This window comes from Lagenorhynchus albirostris, chromosome 19, assembly GCF_949774975.1.
Source record: "Lagenorhynchus albirostris chromosome 19, mLagAlb1.1, whole genome shotgun sequence".
In the NCBI taxonomy this organism is placed as follows: Eukaryota; Metazoa; Chordata; class Mammalia; order Artiodactyla; family Delphinidae; genus Lagenorhynchus; species Lagenorhynchus albirostris.
Window position 1 is genome coordinate 54,608,685 of NC_083113.1, and position 25,518 is coordinate 54,634,202.

The following is a 25,518-nucleotide window of genomic DNA, read 5'->3' on the forward strand; positions in this document are numbered from 1 at the left end:
TGGATTTTTTTCTGCAAGCTAGAATTGATCTGTTGTCTTTGTGATTTGTGAGATGGCAGGGAAACACCAAACACCATCATGATTTGGGCCACACTGAAAAAAAAAATAAGAAAGAAAAAGAAAAAAAAATCCACCGCCAAGTCTTTCCTGGCGTAGAAAGAGCTGGAACGGCTGGGGTCATTTTATTTGATTTATTGGAAATAAAGTGGATCTTATTAACATTTTAATAAAGAGAATCTTTTGCACTGGGCTGGAAGTGGCCGCCAGTACCCGGTGGAATACCATTCTTTGGAAAAGTGGCATCAGCTGGCGTTGCCCAGCGTGATTTGTGGGGCTGGGCCCCAACAGTCCAAAAAAGCTAACGGGCCGCCTCCTCCGAGGGGCTCGCTCTGCGCGAGGTGCTCGCCCCGTATCTGCCATGCAGAAACGAGGGAGCTTTATGAAGGAATCCGTCTTGTAAAGCCATTGGTCCTGGTCATCAGCCTCTACCCAATGCTTTCGTGATGCTGCCGCTGATCTATTTGGGAAGTTGGCTGGCTGGCGAGGCAGAGCCTCTCCTCAAAGCCTGGCTCCCACGGAAAATATGCTCAGTGCAGCCGCGTGCATGAATGAAAACGCCGCCAGGCGCTTCTAGTTGGGCAAAATGCAGCCGACAACTCCGCTCGTCCTGTGCGTTCTCCTGTCCCAGGTAGGGAAGAGAGGCTGCTGGGCGCACCCTGCGCCCCGTTTCTGCCTTCCGATTGCCAGGCGCGGGCTGGGCGAGGGGGTTTTCGGGGGGTCGGGGGACTCCGGGCGCGGCGGCGAAGACAGCTCGGGGCTCAGAAGGGAGGTCATTCCCAGCCCCTGAGATCCTGGGGGGCAAGGGGGTGGGCCTGGTTTCCCACTCTGGGTTGTGTTTGTATACGTTCGGGAGATGTGGAGAGAGCTCCGAGTCCTTTTTTTTTTTTTTTGCAAGCAGGGGCGACATTCTCGCCTACATCAAGTGGGGTAACTTTGATTAGCCTCCTCCGGAGGCTCGCGCATCGGAGACTCAGCTGGAAGCGACTCCAAGGAGTCGTGGTTTCCCTCAACCCAGCGCCGATCGGGGAAGCGCAGCTCGGGTCCGGATTGCGGGCTGCCGGGCTGGAGAGGCCGGCCTGGCATCGCCGACTTCCCGGGGCGCCCGGGTCCCCTCGCCCAGCCCGGCGGCGCGCTGGAAGGCGCCTCGGGCCAGCCGAACGCCGCAGCCCGGCTGCCGCTGTCGCTCAAAGGCGCCGGCCGCGCCCGCATCGGGGTCCCTTCCCTCCCTGACCTCGGGCCCGGAAGGGCCTGAGCGCGTCCCCTCGCCCAGGCCCCAGGCCCACCCGCCCCCGGCCCCCGCCCCCGCCCCCGCCCCCGCGCCCCCTTTGTCTGGCCCACTGGAGCTCCGGCCCTGAGCCCTTAATGCCGCTTCTGCTGTGTTCCTGGGCGGACGCAGAGCGCGGAGAAAAGTTCAAGCCTTGCCCACCAGGCTGCAGCTGCCTGTTAACCCTCAGAGCGCTGAGGCGAGAGGGAAGGGCCGGCGACCCTGGAGAGGGGGCGATGGAGACATGGTCCTTAAGCAACCATCTCTGCATCTCGGAGATCTCAGGAAGTTTGTGGGCAGGAAAGCAGTACTCTCAGGAGGCCAGACTGGAGGTGCCGGCTGGCGGCAGGCTCAGCCCTGCTCGGGGGCCTGTTTTCCGAGAGCCCTGTTATCCAGTCCCCCCTGGCCTTCCCGGCAGCCTATGGGACTTGGCATGAGCTAGCAGGCTACAAGTGGGTGGGTGAGATCAAGGCAGGGCCAGGCAGAGAGGAGGGAAGGAGACAGGGAGTGCCTTGGGGTGCTGGAAATGGGTGTTGAGTTCCTGGCCAGGACTCCTGGATGCCAGGGGAAGAGGCACATGTGTGAGTGTGTGAGTGGGGTGAGAGGGAGGGTGAGGCAGCTAGAGTCCCAGGCAGGGGCTGGCTGGGATGCAGAGATGCAATGCAGCCTTCTAAGGGGAGACCACTGATGCATCAATGTGGGGGTTAGACTTTGGAAATGGGTCAGTGTCCCAGGAAGCAGTAACCATGGTAATGACTCAAAGTTGGGTGTGAGGGTGGATGATAGTGCTTGGGGGCAGAGTAGGGTGCCTGGCTGCTGAGCCCCCTCCCAACTCATGCCTTCTTTCTTCCCTGGATACACAGCCCCCATTCATCACTGCCCAGTCATACTCTTCTTCTACTAGGGCTTTGGGCTGATTCTCTTGGGGTCCCTGTAGCTTTAAGTTCTGCCACAAATCCTATGCCTGTCTGTGAGCCAGTTTTCTAGACTTTGTGAACTCTATCCCTGAGGTAGTGTGTGTGTGTATGTGTGTGTATGTGTATATATATATCTACATATCTATATATAGATATATAGATCCCAATTTAGCAGGGTGGTTCAGAGCATGCCTCTGATTCAGACAGATCCTCTCTGCCATATGCTAGTGGTACCACCTGGGCAACTTGCTTAACCTCTCTGAGCTTCCAGATTCTCTGTGGTGAAGTAATTTTATCACCTTCTTAGGATTGCTAGGCAGATTGGATTGCATTCAACAGCATGTCCTAGGTAATGCATTTAGCACAAGGCCTAGCACTCTGGGAGCTTGAGGTGTCTGGGAGCACTTACCACTGCATTACCCAGGACTGTACAGTCCTTTTTCCATGGGCATGTTTTGACCTCAGTGTGGATTCCAGGGTTTGGCCGAAGTTTTGTCTTCCTTCGAGCAAATCAGACCACATGACAGCACCCAGCAATTCCTATGCACTAGGGGCTTACATAATGCCTTTTGCAAAGCAATTGGTGTGTCTCCTCTTCCAGGGCCTGACTGACACAGGTGGCTTCTGAAGGCTGTCAGCTCTCTCAGTTTCTTTGGGATGGGGGAGCAGAGGTTTTACGAAGAATTTAATTGCCCGCCCTAAGAGACTTATTTCTCTCTTAGATTGTAATTCATAATCAGAGCAAATGTCCACATTAGGACAGCAATTGATATCCTGCTAGCAATAGCACCTTGCAGGGAAATCATTTGGGTGCAAATCAGTTAACTGGCAAGAGGTTCAAGCGCAGAGCTCTGTGTGCCATAGCAAAAGGAGGGGAGAGTCTTGGAGCCTTTGAGTCAACGAGCAAAAACAAAACTTTCCTGAGGCAGAGGGAAAACAGAGGAAAGGGGAAAAACAATGTAATAAAGCAAATTAGTCACTCGGCCTTAGTGGTGTTCAGGCAAGTCTGTGTGTGTTTTTCTACCACAGTTGTAATACTCCGGGTCTGGCTTTGGAAGCCATCAATCTCTGAGTTGATTGGCTAGGTTGCTGTTTTAGGCATTTTGGAAGGGGGAAGAGGAACTCTAAGCAACAATGGCTGGAAGCTGGCAAAGCTGAGTGGTCACCTCTCTTCTCCCCTGGGGCATTTTGGGTAAGGCCTTTCCAGAAGTGGCCTCTGGAATTGGGCTATGATAAATAATGAATGTGAAACAAATCAGGAGAGGACATGAGCTAGAAATTCCACTGTAAATATGATTCCCCCACCCCCAGCCCAATTAGGGTATCACATCTAGGCAAAAGTTCTAACAACCAATGAGTAATCCCCCAAGAATTAGGATTTTAGGGAGTGGTTCAGGTTTGGAGAGCAGTCACTTGGGAGTGACTAAAAATGTTTCCACGGAATTCTGAGATGTTGATTTAAAATGGGGAGGTTTTTATTGGAGTCAGAATCTTGATTTTCAGGATTTTAAATGAGAATCAGTGTCTTCTAGTGCCCCTGCAACTTCATATATTGTATTTTAAGGGCAGTGTTTATTTGCAGAACCCTTTTAATGGGGAGGAAAGACTGTGAGAATTGCAGAGGGCATCTCTTGCTCTGAGATGGGTTCAATATGTGACAGCCTATAAGATTTCAAAAGCACTGGGCAAACAGAGATATAAGTGGTGAAAGGAATTGCAAAGTGGTAGCGTTCATACGTCTGAACAACTTTTTAGCAAGTCCCCAAGGAGATTTAATAAACTGTAAGGCTGAATATGTGATCTGGAATCTATGTAATACCACAGTCTATACTAAAAGTCCCAACAGTCATCTTAGCTAATATCTCCTGCTCTGCCTCCGTCCCTTCTTTTCTGTCTTTAGCCCTTGGGCTTTCCATTAAATAAAATCTATGTTTTTTCTAGAAATATCCTCTATGTGTTACAGTGCCATTGCCCAACAAATCAATGTCCACAATAACTGCATTACCTAAAAGTACCAGCATTTGGATGTTTATGTTGAGTCTCAATCTGAAGTTCCCTGTTTAGGTAAAAATACAGCTGGGTTCTTGAAAATATCTTTCTTTCTTTCTTTCTTTACCTCCTTCCAAAAAGATAGTTGCTTGGGGAGTCCAGTTAATTTCTATCTGGTGGAAGCTAAGGAAAAGGCCAGACTATGGATTCAATTCACATCTGAATGACAGTAGCCAACAGTATTACATATTTCTCTGTGTGTGTGTGTGTTCATCTCTGTGTGTTTTGATCTTGTTTTAATACCTGTTGAAAATTTTCTCCAGAAGAGGGCTCCATCCACAGCATTACAAAATTCTAAATCTACAGCTCATATTTTAAAGAACTTCAGTGTAGAAACTCCATTCTCCTTATTTTCAGTTATTTTCTACAAGCTCCCCTAAAGAAAAGTCCTGTCATTTTGCACTGAGTATCTTTCCTCCTTTTTTTCCCTATTGTAGTTGCTTCTGTTCTATTTTATTCTTCAACTATGTGTCCCCTCTGAGTATTAGAGCAGGGAACATTTCAAAGGTAGACAATGCAGTATGATATGTGAGGAAGTTCTTTCCTGGCATTTGACTTCGGTTGGACCTGGTTTTACTCTTTAGGTAGCCAAACAGCAGGCACAGTTCTGCCTGTGAAAGGAGATAATCTTCCCCATTAGGTCACTACCCAGAAAAGCGAATCATTAGCCAGATGCCCTCACCCTGCAACACCAGTTGAAAAGGAGAGGGAAATATCAGTCTGTCATCCAATTACAATAATCAGTTGGATAGAATCAATCGAGTGACCACTGGTTTGGCATCGTTTCCACTTAGCTGTGGACAAGGTACCCACACGCCTGGGAGAATCTGACCCTCCTGAAGGATGCTGCGAATACAATTCCCCGCAGCTTATCTCCTCTGCAGCCACCTGGGGACCCCAGGCCTGGCTCCCTCTATCTGAACAGACTATATAAATGATGACTGGCTGGACTGTAGGACCCCCTACACCTTCACCAGATATGAAGTAGTGGCTTTATTCTAGAGTTAGGGTGGAAAGTGATTTCTTTCTCTATTGAGAGACGCTTCTAAGGGTAGGCTAGGGAGGAGAAGAAATGGCATTTCAAACTTGAAATGCAGTCTGAGCCAAGGCTCATGGAGATGAATGGGTCACCCTTTGGCATAGCAGGTTGAACCTCGAGATATCTACTTGGTGGTGCTGAAGCCCATTCATCCCAATTCTGCAACTCTAGATTCCAGGGAGCAGTTGCAAAGTAGAAGCCACAGGCCAAATGTAGCTCATGGATGTCTCTTGTTTGGCCCAAATGTTTTGAAAAGTAGGATATTGTACATTAAAAAACAAAACAAAACAGGTTTCTTGCCTTTCTTAAAATGTCAGAAAGTCAGGCAGCCCTAGAGCCACATTCCTACAAGGCCACTCTTCCCTGGAGCTGAGTCACTACTGCCCCCTTTAGGACATGCCTCTGTAGTTTGCCACAATCCCCTCCACTCTCTGCTGTCCACCCAGCCCATTGTACTCATTTATTTTACCTACTTGCCCTTGTAGGCATTTCCATTGGGAACTTCTGGTTTTGCAAATTTTGAGCCTTGATCAAGTTGATGTAGTCAGTTTTTCAGTGATAGGCTATTTGAGAAGGAAGGGACTAGCCCCTTTTTGATTGCTCTGATTGAACTACATGGATGTGAACTTTGGAAGAACATGACCAAGGGGACTGCACCTCCTCCCTGAGAACATTATTACCATCAATGCCATTGGGTGACTAGGGCTACCCAGAGCAACACAACACCCAGGTCATTGTTTCATGTGGAACAGTTACACCCAGAGAAGTGACGCACTGCAGTTTTGAGTCAGTCTGAGTGCTGGTACCAGAGTGTTGGTACACTTTAAACATTGTTATGCATCAGCAGCCAAGGGGCTCTGGGACCACTGGATAATATGTAGGCCCTAGTGCACTGTACGAAGTATTACAGCGAGGGCATCCCTGCGCTTGGAGTACAGTGACATCCTGGGCATTGCCATTCCAACAGTGTTGCTCACCCACAGTATGTGTATCATCAGAACGTCACAGCACCTTACTGTCCTTAGTCCTGCAGGGGACCCTGGGAGAACTGAGCTAACACTCAGAGCATTTATAACTTCAGGGTAATGTCAGCTTTGTAGCTTTGTTGTCTAGAGTGCTTTTATACACAGGACGTTGTCACCTCTAGTGCCAACTGCAGTTTGTGTGATGTTTTTGTAACTGTTTTTAGCAGATAACACCCACCGCAGTCTACACGCAGTGCTAATGCTACAATTAATGTCCTCTGGCTCCATAAATACTAGACTAATCCGTCCACTCATCCCATACCAGCAGATAAGCCTCAGATAACTATTGTTTTCAGTAGCTACAGACCCCAAAGATCAGCGTAAATATAACTACATACAATCACAAAAAAAAGTGATTGTTTTTCTTCTGTCAGTTGCCAGCAGAAGTCAAATTCCTGAAAATTAGCCTTAGCAATAGGCACGTTTTAACATGTCATGTCTCATTTCAAAGGCCCCAGTGAGTGTCACCCAATCTGCTACAGAAGCACAAAGCCCCTGTGTCTCCCAGCTGAGCGCAGGCTGAGCTGGGGTGGAGGGCAGCAGCTGCTCAGCCGAGAGCATCCCTGCCACATGCCTGGGCAGGACCAGGAAGTGAGCTCAGCCTCTGGAGGAGCCTGGGGACCCTGTAAGGAACGTGGCAGCCTCATTCCTGCCGTATGCGGCCTCTAGGCCAAGTCTCTTTCCTCCAGGGTGGCAGGGAACTGCTTTTCCATGAGCTGCAGGAGATGGTGACTGCAAATGCCTGAAGCTCAAGCTATTGGGATAATCTCCCTGTCAAACAATGTGGGGTCTGCGGGGAGTTGCTGGACCCTGCCAGCAGAACCCATGGCTGACTCAGGCCACACAGGCCCTGCCTTCAACTGCTGTAAGCTGTGGGGCATCCGGGATCATCTAACTCAGGGGTTGCAAACTATGGCCTGTAGGCCAATTCCTGCCTGCAGCCTGTTTTTATAAATAGTTTTATTGGAACATAGCCATGTCCATTCATTTATATAATTGTCTGTGGCTGTGCTTGTGCTATAACAACAGAGTTGATACCATATGGCCCACAAAGACTAAAATATTTACTATTTGGGCCTTTACAGAAAAATTTGCTGACTCCTGCTCTGGCTCAAAATTACAGCCAGAGAGACTGCAGAGAGCCTTGTCAAAGTGCAGAGAGACATTAGGGGTTTGTATTAGGAATTGTCCCTTCTATGCCCCAAGCACTCAAGCAACTTGACTTCAGGGAGATTCACCTGGGACCAAATGGATTCAATAAATTCCTGTTATATCCATGTGGGACCTACTGTGTGCTCAAGGTACAGCTGCTAGTAAGGCTGATTCAGTCTCTGTTCTCTTGGGGCTCAGACCCCAAGAGATTCCCCTGGCAGGAGAGATCAATGTCAATTAATAAATAATTCAAAACAGAGACAATTGCTAGATGGAAGGAAATACAGTTGTGTGAGATCATGTCATTCTATATGTTTTGCTTGTCTGTGCCTTTTCTTTCTCCTCTACTAAAATATAGCTCCGTTACAGCATGTGTTGTTGTCTGATTCAATCAGTTTTGTAGTCCCTGGGTCTAGAACACAGCCTGGCATGTAGTAGGCCCTCAGTAAACATGAATGAATGAATGGATGAATGAATGAATGAATGAATATAAGAAAGGCATCAGATCCAGATGAAGGGTCTGGGAGGCTTCCCTGATAGCCTGCTGCTTGGGCCACAGTCTGGAGGAGCAGTGAGGCCTATGGACAAAGGAACACTAGGATGTGGTGATGGGGGGAGCATTCCAGGCAGAAGGCCCAGCCTGGGGGAAGCCTGTGCGGGAGGAAACAGCCCACAACCCAGAGAGTGGTGTGAGGAGCAGCTGGGGCTGCCAGAGCCGCTGGCACCTTGTCAGCCTCTCAAGGATTTTGGTGTTTGTCCTGGAGCAGTGGGCAGTTATTGAAAGCAACACGGGGAGCGTATACTGTGACAAGGCCAGATTTCTATTTTGAAAAGGTAATTTGGCTGCAGTGTAGTTAGTGGATGGAGCTGGATATGAATGGAAGGGAGAAGCCAGTCTAGGCTTGAGATCATAGGAAGAGCAGGGACTCTTGTCGCTCTAGACTAGGGAGTGACAGTGCAGATGAGAGAAGTAGACACACCCTACTCAGAGCATCCAAGAGACATTTAGGGGAGAATTTGGCAGGGCTGGGTTTGAGATGGCAGGACCAGGGCTAGGGAGGTGTTAAGATGCAAGCTTGAGCTCTGGCTCTTCCAATTGGCAGAAAGCTGAAGCCACTTGCCCAAACAAGGAACCAGGTGTTTGACATCATAAACAGGGCCTGAGGGCTATTCCCATGGGGGTGTTAGCCAGGCTGCAGCAATGCTCCTCACGAGAGGCATCCAGGGCCCCAGTTATGCTAATGTCTGCAGACCAATCCATGCTTGCATCTGGGATGGGCACCGTGGGGCCTGGCAATACCCTTGACTAGAGTGACTGATGTGTAGCCTTTATAATTAACCAATCTCTGAGGCTTTTCATGCAAAAGATATTTGAGAGAAACATTGCTAAGCCCTTTAATTGTTTCTTGAACATTCAATCAGCAGCACTAGAAATATTTCTTACATGAAGCAAATAATGATCTACTATTTTCAGCAGTCACTTTGCGAATGCTAACAAACCTTCATTTCAGCATCCTAGATATAGCCTTGGTGATGTTTATGTTTCTAGGTATAGTAATCTTCTTCAGCTGGGTGCCAGGCCATGGTATGCTGCTAAATGTTGAACAACTGCTTTCTCTCTCTAAAAAAAAAAAGCAGCACAGGTATGTTATCCTCAGAAGGTGAGGGATGTACAGTTGTCCACTTGCTAAGTATTTACTGAAGCATTTGGGGAGTTCATAGGTAAACAAGATGGACATGGACATGGAAACTGTTCTCATGGTCTTGTGGTCTACTGAGGGCAGCCAGTAAGGAACAAGAAAGTAAATAGCTGAAATATACACATTTGGTAATTATTACAATAGGAAACAATAGGGGCTAAGATAGTATTGAAGGGGTGAGGCTGCTGTGCTCTCTCCTTTCCTTCCATCTTTCCTCCTACCCTCCCTCTGTTCCTCCCATATTTTCTTCTTTCTTCCCACAATTTTTGATACCTAGCAAGTGCCAAGCGTTCTGCTAATTTGGGGATCCAGAGATGAGTACAGCACAGTCCTGGTCCTCAATAGGGGAAGTGCTGGAGGTGAATCAGGGCCTCTGGTCTCCTGGGACCCAGAGGAGCTAGGGTCCTAGTTTATGAGGATCAAGGAGACTTCTGAGACTTTGAGAAGTGAATTTGAATTCTGACCCAGCCTTCTGCATGCTGTGTGACCTCTGATGTTACCTTTTTTCCCTCTTCTTCTATTTCCTCCTGTGTCTAAACAAAAGGAGAGGCTACACCTCTCTACACCTGCCTAGCAGGTGAGTATTCAATAAGTGTATGCTTATGGCTTCATCAAGTGATTGCCAATGCTAGGAGCTTAAAGAATACTGGTTACATTAACTTTTATACTCCATGCTGCAAAGCAGTTTATGGCTTGAAGGAACCATGGGGCCCTGGACTTGAGCATCTGACTAACTTAGAAGGGAAAAATACTTATGTCCTTAAAATTGTACGGACATTAAAAAAATAAAGTTTGCTCCCCAGAGAAGGATTTGCCAATTCTCATATTGGTAGCTCCCTAGTGATCATTCTCCTGGAAATTTTATGCTTCATAAAATTTTTTGATCTGTTGGGATCGTATCTTCTAGATGTATCTTCCCAGCAGCTGTTCCCAGGAGGCTTTATCAGGGCAGTATGTACGTGGGTATGCTTGCCAACACCATGAGCACTTATGATTATTATTATTATTTAAAATAAATCAAAATTACTGTAGTAAACTTATTGTATAATTTACTGCTAAGTGCCAGTTGCATATATTATCTCAAGTTCTCATTGCAACCCTCAGGGACAACTATTCTTTTTTTTTTTTTTAACATCTTTATTGGAGTATAATTGCTTTACAATGGTGTGTTAGTTTCTGCTTTATAACAAAGTGAATCAGTTATACATATACATATGTTCCCATATCTCTTCCCTCTTGCATCTCCCTCCCTCCCACCCTCCCTATCCCAGCCCTCTAGGTGGTCACAAAGCACCGAGCTGATCTCCCTGTGCTATGCGGCTGCTTCCCACTAGCTATCTATTTTACGTTTGGTAGTGTATATATGAGGGACAACTATTCTTGTCTCCATTTTTATCTATGATGAAAAGAGTTCAGAGCGGATGAGTCATCTGCCTAAGGCTACACAGCCACTAAGAACTGGGATCAGGGTTTGAACCCATGCATTTCTGATTTCTGGGCATGTGAGTTTTCCTCCATATTTCCCTGGTATATAAAAAATTGCTTCCTTGTCCCCTCAAATGATGTAAGAATTCTCTTCCTTGACTATTTTCTTCTCTGGCTCTCTTGGAGTCAAAATAGCTGCCTGCAATGACCTCATTTTTGAATTCCTGGTCTCTAAAAGTAGGCGTGGGACCTAGACCTCCTCTCTGGGTTACTGGTCACAACCTTCAGAACTGGGTTAGCTCAGGGTTATTTTGTATTCTTTATTGCTGAGTCCTTGTGTTTGACCAGGGACAAACAAGCTACCCACACCACATGGTCCCCCCAGCAAGAACAGTCATCCCAGTGAGAACAGCCACACAGAGGCCAGGACCCAGCTTGGGTGTGGCTCCTCTGCAGCTTCCAACATGCAGGTAAATTCTCTGGCAGTTTCCTGCCTGCTGCTGAGCCCTGAAGCTGGATGGCATCCCTCCCTGGGAATGCCAAGGAACTCCATTGTCCAAGCCAGTGTCTTCTGAGTGCCACTGTCTACAATACTGTTTTCCCCAATCTATAGGAAAATGAGAAATACACAGCCTGTATCTATATCCAGACACTCAGATCTACAGTGAGTTGCAATTGGACTGAATCTACCCTGAAGTTTAGCTGTGTTTTACTAGATGAGGTTTCTTTTTTTCCTTTTAATTCAATTTAAGGACCTTTAGTCAGGGTAGCCACTAATTCAGTGAACATTTGTTGCGTGCCTGTTATGTGCCTGGCACCGTTTCATGTCCTGGAGGTAGAGCAGGGAGCATTCACAGAGCCCCTCTGCTGGCAGATACACACACTCCCCCTTTGCCCCAGTCCTCACCACCCACACAGTGGCCTTGCCTTTCTGCCTCTCTCAGGATATATCTGTGCCTCAATCTATTCACTCCACATTTGATTAAGTCATTCATTTCACAAATATTTACCAACCAATGACCATATCTCAAGGAGGGTGCTTGACACTGGGTGAGCAGCAGTGATTAAGAAAGACAAGATTGCCTGCCCTCATGGAGTCTATCTTCTCATAAGGGAGAAAGAGAGTAAACAACAAAAATAAGTAAATATGATAATTTTGGAAAATGATAGTGCTCTGAAAAAAATTTTAAATGGGATAGGCAGTTGTTCTGAGCTTATCCACTACTCTCTTTGGGGATGGAATGTTCATTGCTCTGATGCAATGACCGTTCTACTTTTTAGGGTTAAAATGTCCTAGAATTTGTGAAATGAAGTTGGTTAATACATAGAGGACATTTTTGTCCTTAGTGTTAAAGTGTTATTGGCAAACCTTTGTCCATTCTCTATTTTTTGTTTTTCTTAAAATTTTGCTTTTGGGAATCCAAAACTATGGCAACCAATGACTTAAACCACAGGTAGGTAATCTTTTTCTGTAAAGGGCTATCGAGTAAATATATGGTCTTTGTTGCAACTACTCAATGCTATCAATGTAGCATAAAAGTAACAACAGACAATATGTAAACAAATGGGCAGGGCTGTGTTCCAATAAAACTTTATTTACAAAAATAGGCAGAGCTGGATTTGGCCCTCAGGCTGTAGTTTGCTGATCCCTCATCTAAACCATTAGCCACCTCACTAGTTGGTCAAGTTGGAATAGGGCAGAGGCCAGGGATAGAGACCAGAACTTTTTCTTTGTTCTCTTGTCTTCATGACAACTGTGGTACTTCTTTTTTTTTTTGGCGATATGTGGGCCTCTCACTGTTGCGGCCTCTCCCGTTGCGGAGCACAGGCTCCGGACGCGCAGGCTCAGCGGCCATGGCTCACGGGCCCAGCCGCTCCGCGGCACGTGGGATCTTCCCGGACCGGGGCACGAACCCATGTCCCCTGCATTGGCAGGCGGACTCTCAACCACTGCGCCACCAGGGAAGCCCTGTGGTACTTCTTTAGGACCACATATCACTGGGATTCTACGTTAACTTAGATCCAGGTAAAGATGCTGGTAGTCAACTATGGAATGTAATTCTTAGGCCAGCTCTAAAAGATATAATAATTTAGCTTTTATATTAATTATCTGGACTACAATTCTTAAGGCTTTCTCACCACCCAAAGGTATATTGGTGCTAAACCCTGTATCTTGGATTGAGTTCTCCCCAACGGTGATGGAGGCACAGGCTTGTACGCAGGGAGCTGATGTGAGAGATGATTCCAGTTCACAGACATGAGGACTGTAAAACAAGAGAGAAGGAAAGCCAATAAAAAGTGTATCTTTGAGCTGGTTATTGTCATGGGCAACGGAAGCTCACTGCTGCTGGGGGCCCTTGGAAGAACTGTGTAAAACTCGCTTCAGAATGGTCCCTCTGCAGGATAGGAGGCTGGAGTATACATCTACCTATGCCCATCTTCCATTGGTCAAGGGTGGCCTGTGGTGCCAGTGATTCCCTGCTGAGCCTTTGTGACCCTGGCGGCAACCATGGTTTTAGAAAAGTTCTGAGCAGAAAAATGAAGAGGCATGACAGGTGCTTGGATGGGCAGTGTACGCCCTGAGTAGAACATGAGTATATAAGGGATTCCAGTTGCCACCATTATGTGTTACTGGAAACTTCCTCAGTAGAGTTAATGATAAAGGAAACAGTTGTGGTGGTTGTTTTTATAAACCCTCCAAATTCAGTTTAGCACCCACCTGCAAATATGCTCTTTCCCACTAGATGGTACCAGTATGCCAAAGCCCTGGAATGCTACCTTAGGGCCTCATTTTTGAGGAATACTTTCCCTCTACTTTTGAACAATTTAGGAATAAACGAGTTGAGATTGGAGGAACAGACTATGGGTGTTTTGGGAACAGAAGATGGAAGAAAAGTGGAGGTTGTCTAAATAATTACCCTCATTCATTCGTTCGTCAACACATCTTACTGACAACCTTCTAAGTGCTCACTCTCTTCTTGGCACTGGGAATACAGAAGTGAACAGTGTACACAAAGTCCCTGCCACAGTGAGCTTCCATACCGGTTGTATGAATGAATGGGCAGATACGATGTCTATCAGGTGGTGCTGTGTGCTCTAGAGAATGACAAAGCAGGCAAAGGGATGGATGGGGGCAGGGAAGAGCACAGCCCTTCTCATATCTTCCTGTCCTCTCTGCTGGTAGGGTGAGAGGTTATTTCCATCTATTTCCTAAACCCAGTTCTGCCACTCACCAACCTCTTATGAGTATGTTTATGTGGTTCATTTTCAAAATGAGACTGTGAACTTGTGGAGGGCAGAAGCGGTGCTTCGCAAACGGGCGTTGACCAGCTGGAACCTACTTCAGCCTAACGCCCAACTCCACCAACTGCTTGTCGGCTGATTTCATTTATCTGGAATCATTGTGAATTATTGTTGTCGACACATAATAGAGTCACGTTTTACTCAAGGGTTAGATTATAAAGTCAAGGTTTCAGGCAAACATAGAGTCGTCATTAACCTTGAGATCTCTAAGTTGCTCATTAAATTGCAGTGTGTTTGGTTCTGTGTATGCAACCTTGTACTGTAATCAATATGTAACAATGTATAATGCATGCAGTGATGTACAGTGCATAATAAAGAATATATGCAAGATATAATTTTGTAGCATTTAATTGCAGTATTTAAATTGTTCTTTTTCCTTCTATTTTTGGTGGAAGAGCTAGATTTCCATTAGTTGAATGTGTATATGATAAGACTTTGTGTTCATTTAAACTGGTTTCCTAATCATGTAATCCCCACCAGTCTGTGCATGGGGGAGGGCAAGAGCTATGTTCTTTGTGCTCTATTCATCTTTGGGTTCCCACCACCAGTCGCATGCTTTGGGGCAGAGGAACAGCAGACTAGTAATATTAGTAGTAGTGGCCGTAATGGAGGCTGACATCTTAGTGCTTACTATGAGCTGGGCCCTGTGTGAGTATTTTAGTTGTATTAATTAGTATATTCAATCCTCCTAATGACTCTGCGGTGTATCTAGTATGATTTTAATTCCATTCTACAGATGGAGAAATTCCAGGAAAACTTGATAAAGGTCACGCAGTGTTTTAGCTCTGGGGCTGAGATTCAAACTTGGGCAGTCCCAGACACAAAAGGCCACATGTTGTATGACTCCATGAAATGGAAAGAACTGCCCAGAATAGGTAGATCCATATAGACTAGAAGTAGATTAGTGGTTGCCTAGGGCTGGCTGGGGGAAGTGACTGTTAATGGGTATGGGGTTTCTTTTGGGGGTGATGGAAATGTTCTGGAACTAGATAGTGGTGACGGTTGCACAACTCTGTGAGTGTACTAAAGACCACAGAATTGCATATTTTAACAGGGTAAACTTTATAGTATGTGTATTATGTCTCAATAAAGCTGTCGTTAAGCGGGAAAACAAGCAGACCTCGGGCAGTCCAACCTCTGGGTTCCCGCAAGTGCCGCCCCTGAGCACACACAACCTATCCCACAGGCACTCACCACTTGCTAATGGCATCCTGCTTATTTTACCTATGCTAACTTGACTATTCCTTAAAAGAGCCCTATTGTCTGCCCCATTTCAGAGATCAGAAAACTGAGGCAGAAGGATACTGAGAAACTTGGGGCTGGCAAGCGACCCAGGGGGCCCAAATCATCCTTTGACTGCAACACTGGTTTTCACACGTTTTACTAATTGAAAGCAATAGTGATTCAGGGTTGCAGGTAGCTTTAGCCTGTTAGAAATAAAGCAATGGTTCCTTGCTTTTGTTTTGCTGATTTCCAAAGTAGATTAAGATCCATCTTTGTCTCATTGGTTAGTATGCCCATCTGGCCCACTTGTCTCTGGTGTAGGGTCCTGAGAGTAAGACCCAGAAACTATAGGAGAAGGAGGTGTGTTAGAGTGGCTGACTTTAAAAAGTAATAAGCATACATGGCTCAGGAAGAGAGAGGGAGAGAGGAGAGGGAGGGGAAAAGAGGGAAAAGCGGGAGAGAGGGAGAGGGAGAGAGGTAGGGAGAGGAGAGAAAGTGGGAGAAGGAGTGAAATAGGGTGAGGGAAAGAACTGAACTGACAAGCTGTCGTACTCCAGTTGATACCCAGTTGCTGAAAGGATTTACCCAAATTAACAAGAATGTTTGGCACCCCTTGGCTGGTTCAGTTAAAGATTTCCAACGCTGGTAAAGAGAAGGCAATCTGAGGTCTAAGGCACTCATCATAGTCTAAATCAACGACCTGCTCTCCATCCCAAGCACACTCCCCCATCAGCACCTGCCACCTATCCAAGACCTTCTTTGATTCCCAGGCTCCCTAAACATGTATGTTACTCCTCTCTGCCCTTAACCTTGGGTTGCTGATTTGTAATTCTCTTTCATGTTTAATATTCAGAGTGACAAAGCCCTTAGTCTTGCACAGTTCAACAGGAAAGGGCAGCAGGGCTCGCCCCCGACCAGCCCAGGATGCCTGTTTGTGGTCCTGGGAAGCGAGGATTTATAAAGGCACAGCTAAGAGACTGTAAATGCCTTCCTGGGTCTCCAGTCTAGAGGAAAAGCCACAGTTTGGACTGGAATAGGAGCTGGGGATTCAAAGGGCTTTGGCTGAGACCTGGTCACCCACACGGCCGGCTCCCAGGTGACAGGGATTCTGCTGGGCTCCCTGTGATTCTTAAAGCCTTCCCCGGTGACAAGAGGGGATCATACAAAGCCACATGAGTGTCTGATTCAGCTCTCCCTCATCATTTCTCCAGTGCACTGTTTTGCAAAGTGTATTGCGAAGAGGTACTTGTTCCATGGGTGGTTAATAAGGGTTCTGGAAAACGTAGGTTTGCATGTGCTAATATTTTGGGAAACTCTGAAGTTGCCCAGAGAAGTGAACAGATTGTGTTTTGTTTTTCATGACTGAACATCCTTGAGACTTTAACGTGCATTTGAGTTTCAAAGAGATGCTCCCCAAGGCTGCTCACCAACGCTCTCCCCAAACTCCCAGAGGTAAGGGTATTCCTACATAGAGGACGTCATGAGATAGGAATTCACAGGACTTGGGTGGGAAAACAAGCTGTGTGGACTCTGGGGTCACAGAACTTGGGGCTTGACCTATAGGACCAGCAGTGTCAGCAACACCTGGGAGCTTTCAGAAATGCAAATTCTCTACCCAGGACCTACTGAGTCAGAGCTTCTGGGGCTGGACCTAGCAATCTGTGTCGTCACATGCCTGCCCTCCAGGGGATTTCGATGCTCTCTGAGGTTTGCAAAGCTGCTGGTCCAGTGGGCTAGTGGGGAGAGAACTACCTGGTGTTCTTCTGGGTGAAGGAGGGAGACACAAAGCCAGGCCAGGAAAGTGGCTCCCCCAAAGAAAGCAGAGATTACAAAATGAAGATCACCAAGACACAGCAGTAGGAGCTAAAAGCTCTGCTTGGTCCCATTATGGCCCTGGGTATCTACTGTGAGGCCCTGAGCTGTGTTTGCAGGATGCCTTTGGGTCTATCCACACAGGCAGACCAGAAGAGTAGGGTGAGGACAGAGGGACAGTCTGTGTAGGGGAGGCAAAACCTTACCTCTACCCATGGTAGGTTTTTAGCTGGGGCTCTTTAAGAAAAAGACAGATTAACAAGAGAAAAAAACAACAATTTGTTAACACATATAACTCATGTATACATGAGAGATACCCAGGGGAAAATGAGTAACTGTCAGAGGTGGCTTAGAACTCCAGTTTAAATACTGTCTTAAACTAAAGAGAAAGAACGGTATGTGGGAGGCTAGTTATGGGGAGGTACCCAGGAAAAGCAGGGTAAACAAGAGTAAGATAGGTTATGCAGATTTAAGTCTGCCTTCTCCATTGATAAGGATCCAAAGATGTCTCCGGTGATTAACTTCCGTCCTTCGAGGTAGAGAGGGGAAGAAGGACTCCTTTGTAAGGTTGTGTCCTGCTTTAAGGCAAATAGCTGGACGGCAGTAAGCTTTTCTTGTAGCCACTTCTTCTCAGTTGCCTTTAGCTCAAAATAATCCGTATGCCAAACTGGTATATTTTGGGGTCGTATATTCTGCTACCCTTCATTTGATTTGGCAGACACCTCCTTTGATTTTATATGTATGTGTCTAATGTGTGTATGTGTATCTATATGTATACATATATATGTATATATATCTACACACAGATATATATAACAATACATAATATATATATACATGTATATACAGATGTATATACATTCATAGCACATATACACAGAATGTATATATGCATATACAACATAAGTATACATATACACATGTACACACATGTACATGATGTATATATATATCTCCACATAAATACATGTAAATTTAAATATATTACATAAATATATATATTACACCTATTAAACACTAGTTGCTATTGGTACCTACTAAATTCTAGGCCCTCTAAGGTGAACCAGACAGACACAGATGCTAATCTTGAGGAGATTCGAGACATGAGGGAAGAATAATAAAAAGACAATGACACTTGTGGGTCTATGAGAAGAGCTCAAGGCCAGCTAGGCCTACAGCCATTGGGTTTTGAAACCCACCCAGAATAATTCTTTGTGTGCCCTTGTGAATCTTTGCTGATGCTTCTGATACCTGCCCATGATTCTTACTTGAGAAGTTCAGTCTACACCAGTGGTTCTCAGCCGGGGCAGTTGTGCCCACCAAAGAACACGTGGTGATGTCTGGAGACATGTTTGGTTGTTACAACTGGTGGAGAGGATACTATTGGCATCTAGTGGATAGAAGGCAGGGATGTTGTTCAGTATTCTGCAGTGCACAGGACAGCCTTCTACCATAAAGAATTACTCTGACACAACTGTCAGTAGCGTGAGATGAGAAAACCTGGTTTAAATGCAGAGCTTTATACTCCCCCAGCACACACAGGAATTTTTATCTCTACCCCATCTCATTATTACTAGAAAGTCAGAATCGAAACTTGGGTCTGTGAAAAAATAACTGGAAGCAAGCCCCAAACGTGTATAATTTTTCAAAAGGTAAAACCATGACTTTCAGGTAAATGTGACCATTAATTCATTAGTTTATGAGGAAACCAGTCAGATCTGATGATAGTTTCAAAGGGTATTTAATAAGCTAGGGTATTTAATGGTATTTCAAAGGGTATTTAATGAGCAATTTAACAAAGAAATATTAGGAAGAGATGTTCGGTTAGAAAAAGAACTAGTTAATGTGCCACATACCTAAATTGTTGGGATTATCTGTTATGTTAGACAGAAATTATTTGCATCTCCACTTGGACAAAATCGACAAGTAACTGGCGACTTCTCTAAGTCTAAAGGCCTCAATCAAGAGCAGGCAGTGAGATGAGCTAAGAACGTGCTCCTAGACATCTTCCCATGGCCTTTGTCCCTGAATGATATTCAAAGGGTTGCCATCAATCATTTTGGTCTAGTTTACAAGCTTTGGATAATTTTTTTCTGATGCCTCAAGCACATGACATTTAATTTACTAGTAAAGAAATGGTCTGTGAAACGTGGGGCAAAGAAATGGAAGTTGGTTGAGGGCTAGAAAGTGGTGGGAGGAAAGGTTATAGAAGGTCAAAGTGACAGTATTGCGTAGATGCCATCCATTACCTGCCTTTGATGAAGGATGCTCTGTGCTAGATGCTTTTTTTCAACCCTCTTAGGTAGGTCTTACTATCGTCCCCATCTACAGATGAGGAAAGCGAGTCAGAGGGAGAGTCAGGAGTGTCAGTAGTGGACATGGACAGAGTAAGAAGAAAATGGTACGTGATCCAGACCATAGCAGGAGAAATAGAATTTAGCCAGAGAAGGAAGGGAGGGTGTTATGAGCTGGAAGGAAGCCTAGTCCCAATTTGAGGTAGAAATACTCATAGCATGTTCAGAGGGCAGTGAGGAGGCTATTCTGGGTGACAGTGAATATGTGAAATTAGATCAGTGCTACAGGAATGACAGCTATTAGTAGGACCAGTGTTATTTTAGCCAAAGAATCCTACTGTCATTATAGGGCAGTGCCTGGCAGTACACTATGTGGGTTAAGAGCTCAGGCCCTGGGGGAAGGTGGAATTACAGTTTGAATCCCAGCTCTGTCACTGCAGGGCTGTGTGGCCATGGACAAGTTGCTTAACCTCTCTGTGCCTCAATTGCCAGATCTATGAAATGAGGGCAGTGATATCTACCTGATATGACTGGGATGGGAATTTAAGACAAACCTGTAAAATCTTGGTCTAACAAGCAGTGAGACTTTGGAAAATGGAAGTTGGTTCTTTGAGGAGATGAATGGATAGGATTTAGCGTAGTTGTTAGTCATTTGCCTGTAAGTGTCACAGTCTCAGGCTGAGTTCCCTCAAAAGCAGATTCTGGGGCTTCCCTGGTGGTGCAGTGGTTAAGAATCCCCCTGCCAATTCAGGGGACACAGGTTCCATCCCTGGTCCGGGAAGATCCCACATGCCGCGGAGCAGCTAAGCCTGTGCGCCGCAACTACTGAGCCTGCACTCTAGAGCCTGTGAGCACAACTACTGAGCCCGTGTGCCGCAACTACGGAAACCCGTGCGCCTAGAGCTCGTGCTCCACAACGAGGGAAGCCATGGCAATGAGAAGCCCACGCACCGCAATGAAGAGTAGCCTCCACTCACCGCAACTAGAGAAAAGCCCACACGTAGCAACGAAGACCCAATGCAGCCCAAAATAAGTAAATTTTTTTAAAAAAGCAGGGCTTCCCTGGTGGCGCAGTGGTTGAGAGTCCGCCTGCCGATGCAGGGGACACAGATTCGTGACCCGGTCCGGGAAGATCCCACATGCCGCGGAGCGGCTGGGCCCGTGAGCCATGGCCGCTGAGCCTGCGCGTCCGGAGCCTGTGCTCCGCAACGGGAGAGGCCACAACAGTGAGAGGCCCGCGTACCGCAAAAAAAAAACAAAAAACAAAAGCAGATTCTGAGAGGAGAATGTGAGTGCAGTTAATTTCATTGGAAGGTGAGCCAGGGAAAACTCTAGCGGGGTAGGGAAACAAAGCAAGGAAGGGAGGGCTGCCACATAAAGGGTCTTTTATTCAGCCAGTTGCTACTGCAGGTACCTGGGGACCTTTGGGAGCCAGTGTGGAATACCTCAGAGTTATCCCACCTGAGGGGCATGGGAGCTTCTGACTTTATGCCACAAATTTGGGTGGACATTGTTTTGGAACTGCCCCAGGTGCCATTGATTTTGAGCACTCTCAGACTGCTGAGTATGGACCCTGGTCCCAGAGAAAACCCTTGATAAAGAGGTGTAGATTCTTGCAGTGGAAGTTGGGTCCACTAACGAAAGGCCAGAAGGGGATATGGGCTTGGCAGTGGGAAGCCATCAGCATCTGCAGTAGTCAGTATCACAAAGCCTACAAGCAGTAAAGCCGTTTGGGCCAGTAATCTACATCTGAGAAGTTAAAGAAACAGAGCTAAATACGGAAAAAGATGTACAGAAATATTTCTCTGCATTATATGTGATAGCACAAATTGCAAATAGTAACAATAGCCAACATTTATTGAGTGTTTGCCATGTGCTTGGCTCTCCTAAGTGCTTGACAAATAAGCTAAATTTCTAGCAGATGGAAACTCGTTAAATGACTCAATGGGCATTAAAGAGGAAGGTTATGAAGACAATGATGACCTGAAAAAATCATGTAAGCGAGAAATGAATACTGAATAGGAGAATATGTGTGGAGTAGGATTCTTACTAAGTAAAAAAAGTCTCTGTGTATGAAAAAGGGGGGATGGAGTCTGAAAGGATATTTTTCAAAATGCTAACTGCAGTTTTGTTCATGTGATGGGTTTCTGAGTGATTTTTTTCTCCTCTAGTTTACAAATCTCCATTGATATGTACATATTACATTTATAATGAAAAATATAATAAACTTGAAAAGTGAAAGAAGAACAAATGGAAGAAAAATAAGTCGTGGAGATTCAGTGGTGGTTTTGAAGAAGGGAATAACATAATGGAAAATAATATTTCAGAAAAATTAACCTGGGAGTGGTGTGAAAGATGGATTGGGTCCAGAAAAACCCAAGGCAAGAAATCCAGCTTGTGAGCTAATAAAGGTCAAAAGAAGTGTGGAAAAGAAAGGACTGGTTTTAGAGGCTTGGTGGTGAATAGGCTGATGGGAAAGAAAGAAAAAAAAAATGCCAGCAATGATCTCAAGACTTTAAGGTTGATTGAGTGAGAGAAAATTAGCAATGAGACAATAAATATGTGTTGAGCACCTCTTTGAGCCAGGTTTCCTTGCATCTGCTGTCTCAGTTAAACCTAACAACAGTCCTATAAGTTATGTTCTTAATATTTCTGTTTTATAAGTGAGGTAATAGAAGATCAGAGAAGTAAAATGACTTGTCCAAGTTTAAGTTATCTGAGCTTAAACTTGTCCAAGTTTAAGTTATCTGAGCAAGTTATCTGAGCTCAGATTCAGCTCAAGTGAATCTGAGCTCAGATAATTGTTAAATGAACCGGATAGATGGATGGATGGATGGATGGATGGATGGATGGATGGATGGATGGGTGGATGGATGGATGGTTGGATGGATGGATGGGTGGATGGATGGATGGATGGATGGATGGGTGGATGGGTGGATGGGTGGATGGATGGATGGTTGGATGGATGGATGGATGGATGGATGGATGGATGGATGGATGGGTGGGTGGGTGGATGGGTGGATGGATGGATTGGTAACCATGTAAGGGGGAAGAAATATAAGGTATTATAGTGTCAAAGCAGGAAAGAGGGAATTTCAAGGAGGAACTTGCAGATATCTTAGAAGGTAAAGAAAGAAGGGCTGGGGAAATTGCTAGATTCTGCAGGAAGAAGGAGTGGCCACTGGTTCTCTGCTTTGAAAAGGCCACTGCAGTCAAGTAACGGGAAGTCGGCTTAGCTGCATGGGGGGCCAGGAAGTTGTGGGCGACCCTATGAAATGACTGGTCAGACCACATACAAGCTTATAAACAGGCACACGTCTAAGGAGTAGATGCAACATTAGAAAGGAGGAGGGTCGTAAGCGAGCAAAGGGAAGGAGAGGGCAAGTGAAGGAGAAAAGGAAAAAGGAAAAGCAGTTACTGGTTAAGAATGAGGGCACCAGACCGCCTGGGCTTGACTCTCAGCTCCCACTGCCCTGTGACCTTGAGCAAGTCCCATACATAACTCCCTTTGTCCCAGTTTCCTTATCTGTCAAATGGGGAGAATAGTGATAACTCCATCCCATGGGCTTCTTAGGAGGATGAAATGAATCACGTAACATGCTTAGCACAGTGCCTGGTACAATATAAATCCAAACTGGGCAGGGGTCTTGGTGTCTTTTTTTTTTTTTCCAGCCATGCTGTGTGGCATGTGGGATCTTAGTTACCGGACCAGGGATTGAACCCGTGACCCCTGCAGTGGAAGCACGGAGTCTTAACAACTGGACCGCCAGGGAAGTCCAGGGATCTTGGTGTCTTAATCATCACAATAAATGCCATTTCTTGGGAAACAGTCCCAAGCTATAGATCAAGAAACTGAGGCTCAGTCACTGAATGTGTCCCAAGAACGTACACCTGGAAACCCAGCATCACACTGTTGGGGACACAAGTGGTCATCCTTCAGGAGAAAATAGATTTTGTGTAACACCCTATGCGTAGCTTTATTAGTTGAAAATTAACCTTATGCAATTTGCAAGAAATGAGATGTATTAGGTTTCATTTTTTTTTTTTTTCTTTTTGACCAAAGAGTTAATAAAGAGAGGCTGCTCATTAAGGCAAAGTTGGAAGGAGTTTTGAAGGCACTGGAGAATAGCTGAGGGAGCAAAGTAATGAAGCCCTAGGAAGATTCGGAGGGGGCGGCTGAAGATCCATCAGACCCCAGAAGCATCATGAACTCAGCGCCCTTTCTCCATTCCGGAAAGTTTTATGCTGTTATAATTGATGCTTGGATAAGTCTCTGTACTGCAGACTCGGCGTGAGGAATCCTAAAAGCCTTATTAACCCAGCCACTTAGCCTTTCTGAGTGTAACCCCTACCCTGGCTATTTTGGTTCAGGATTAACTGAGACCCCAAATGTTCTGCTGTTGGGATGAAGAGGTTCAATTTAACACCTTTCTCTGGTCAGTCTCCTTCTAAATCCCTCTGCCTCTCTAGCGCTGGCTGCCGGCAAGCTCAGCCTGCTCACTCCTGCCCTTTGTGATCATGGAACCTGCCGAGGAAGCATTCTCTCCGAGGCTGAGCCACCAGAGGAATTGCACACCCAAGATTGATTTTGCACAGTGTAAAAATCAATCTGCACACTGCGTAGTAGAGTCTGCAAGAGAACCAGTTCAGGCTGGTTGGAGGCCCAGTGGGGCAGGGCAGCAAGCAGTTTAAGTCGAAAAGTTAAAAAAGTAAACAGAAAAAACAGGTGAAATTGAGGGGTGTGTTTTGCCAGGCTGGAATGGGGTTTTCTCTTCTGTGTTAAGGAGCCTTATCTGGTGCTGCTGGTCTCTACCCGGTACATGGTTTTTGTGGGGAGGGGGGAGTTGGAGAGAGGACCCCCCCCCCATTAGACACATTCCCCTGCTGGCAGGTGGGGCTCCTGGGAGATACTGTTAGCTTGACACTGTCTCTCCAAGGACAGAACTTTAATTTGCTTCGGTGGTAAGGCTAAGAACAACCATCATCATTTGTGCTTCGGTGGTAAGGCTAAGAACAACCATCATAATTAATAATAATTATTATTTAATTAAATGACACCCTAATAATTACTTAAGTTAAAAAATAACATTTATTGAGCATCATCTATGTGTCAGGCACTCAGCTAAGTATTTACATACAGGGTGTCTGATTCAAGTCTCTGAATGTTGGAGTTACTGTGATCCCTCTCATTTTGTAGCTAAGGACTTCACCTTTTGCGGGGCTTGCTCACACACAACCTCTTCCTTGATCTCCACTCAACACTCAGGAGGCTGCAGATGATGTTTTGCAGTTAAGGAACCTGAGCCTCAGGGGTCTGTCTTCTTCAGCAAATAATTGGCAGAATCAGGATTTGAATCTGGATCTCCTGACTCTTTATTGTTGCAACTGTATTGGGAGAGAGAGGTGGTGTGTATTCATTAAATTCCTTCTGTTAAGACTGGAGAAAAGAGTTTATTGTGCATTGTTTCGATCCTCAATCAGGAGGGTGTTGCTTTCCCACTTTACAGATGAGAAGGCTGAGGCTCAGAGAGGGGAAGCCATTGGAAGAAAACCACTCAGGTAGTTGTAGGGAGTAGATCTGGGCCTTATGGCTTCCCATTCTGCCCTGCAGGTTTTCCCTGTTATCCCCACCTCTCCACGGCAGTGCCTTCGATAGCAGAAACAACACCATGTGATTTCCCAGCAGGTTCAGTGAGAGTGATTCTTGCCTTGGACCTTAGGATTTAGGATGGGTCATTGGTATTGACAATTGAATAGGCTGCTAGAAATGTGATCCTGGCCTGGAAGGAAGATCAGACATGACTGAGACTTTAGGAAGGACCAGATCTGTCCAATCAGAAGGAATTTGGGGCCTTTCATCTTCTTGGAGGCTATCAGTTCCAATTTGCACTTTGAAAGCCACAACTTGCTGGACCCACCTATTGTGGCTGCCTTCTTCTTGCCAGTCACAGTCATCAAAGCAAATCTCTCAGAACATGCTAACGTCACAGCACTTTCTAGGGAGACCATTGTATGGAGCAAGGCTCGGGTTCTGGGGAGGAGGGATTACATTGTAGAGTTGGCTCTCTATTTCCCTGGAGTCTTGTGCTTTGGAAAAGCATTATTTGTTTTTCATTCCTGACTGTCACTGGTGACACCTCCAGGCTCTGAAAGGTTACAGGAAAATAATAGGCTTCTGGCAGTTTCCAGCAGGTTCTCTTTTTCACCTGGGCTAGGATTGTGCATGTGCTTTTCATTCGTGACAAGATGAGGAG

The 25,518-nt window shown here is 45.8% G+C and overlaps 1 protein-coding gene across 1 annotated transcript in view; it reads left to right on the forward strand.

The window, feature by feature from the left end:
* Positions 1-435: 435 nt before the first annotated feature.
* The window catches only part of CDH13 (cadherin 13), a 1,013,115-nt gene continuing 988,032 nt past the window's right edge, over positions 436-25,518 (forward strand). The window contains exon 1 of the mRNA XM_060130816.1: positions 436-688. Within this exon, the coding sequence (XP_059986799.1) occupies positions 644-688 (45 nt within the window). The 5' untranslated portion in view covers positions 436-643. The remainder of the gene's footprint in view (positions 689-25,518) is intronic.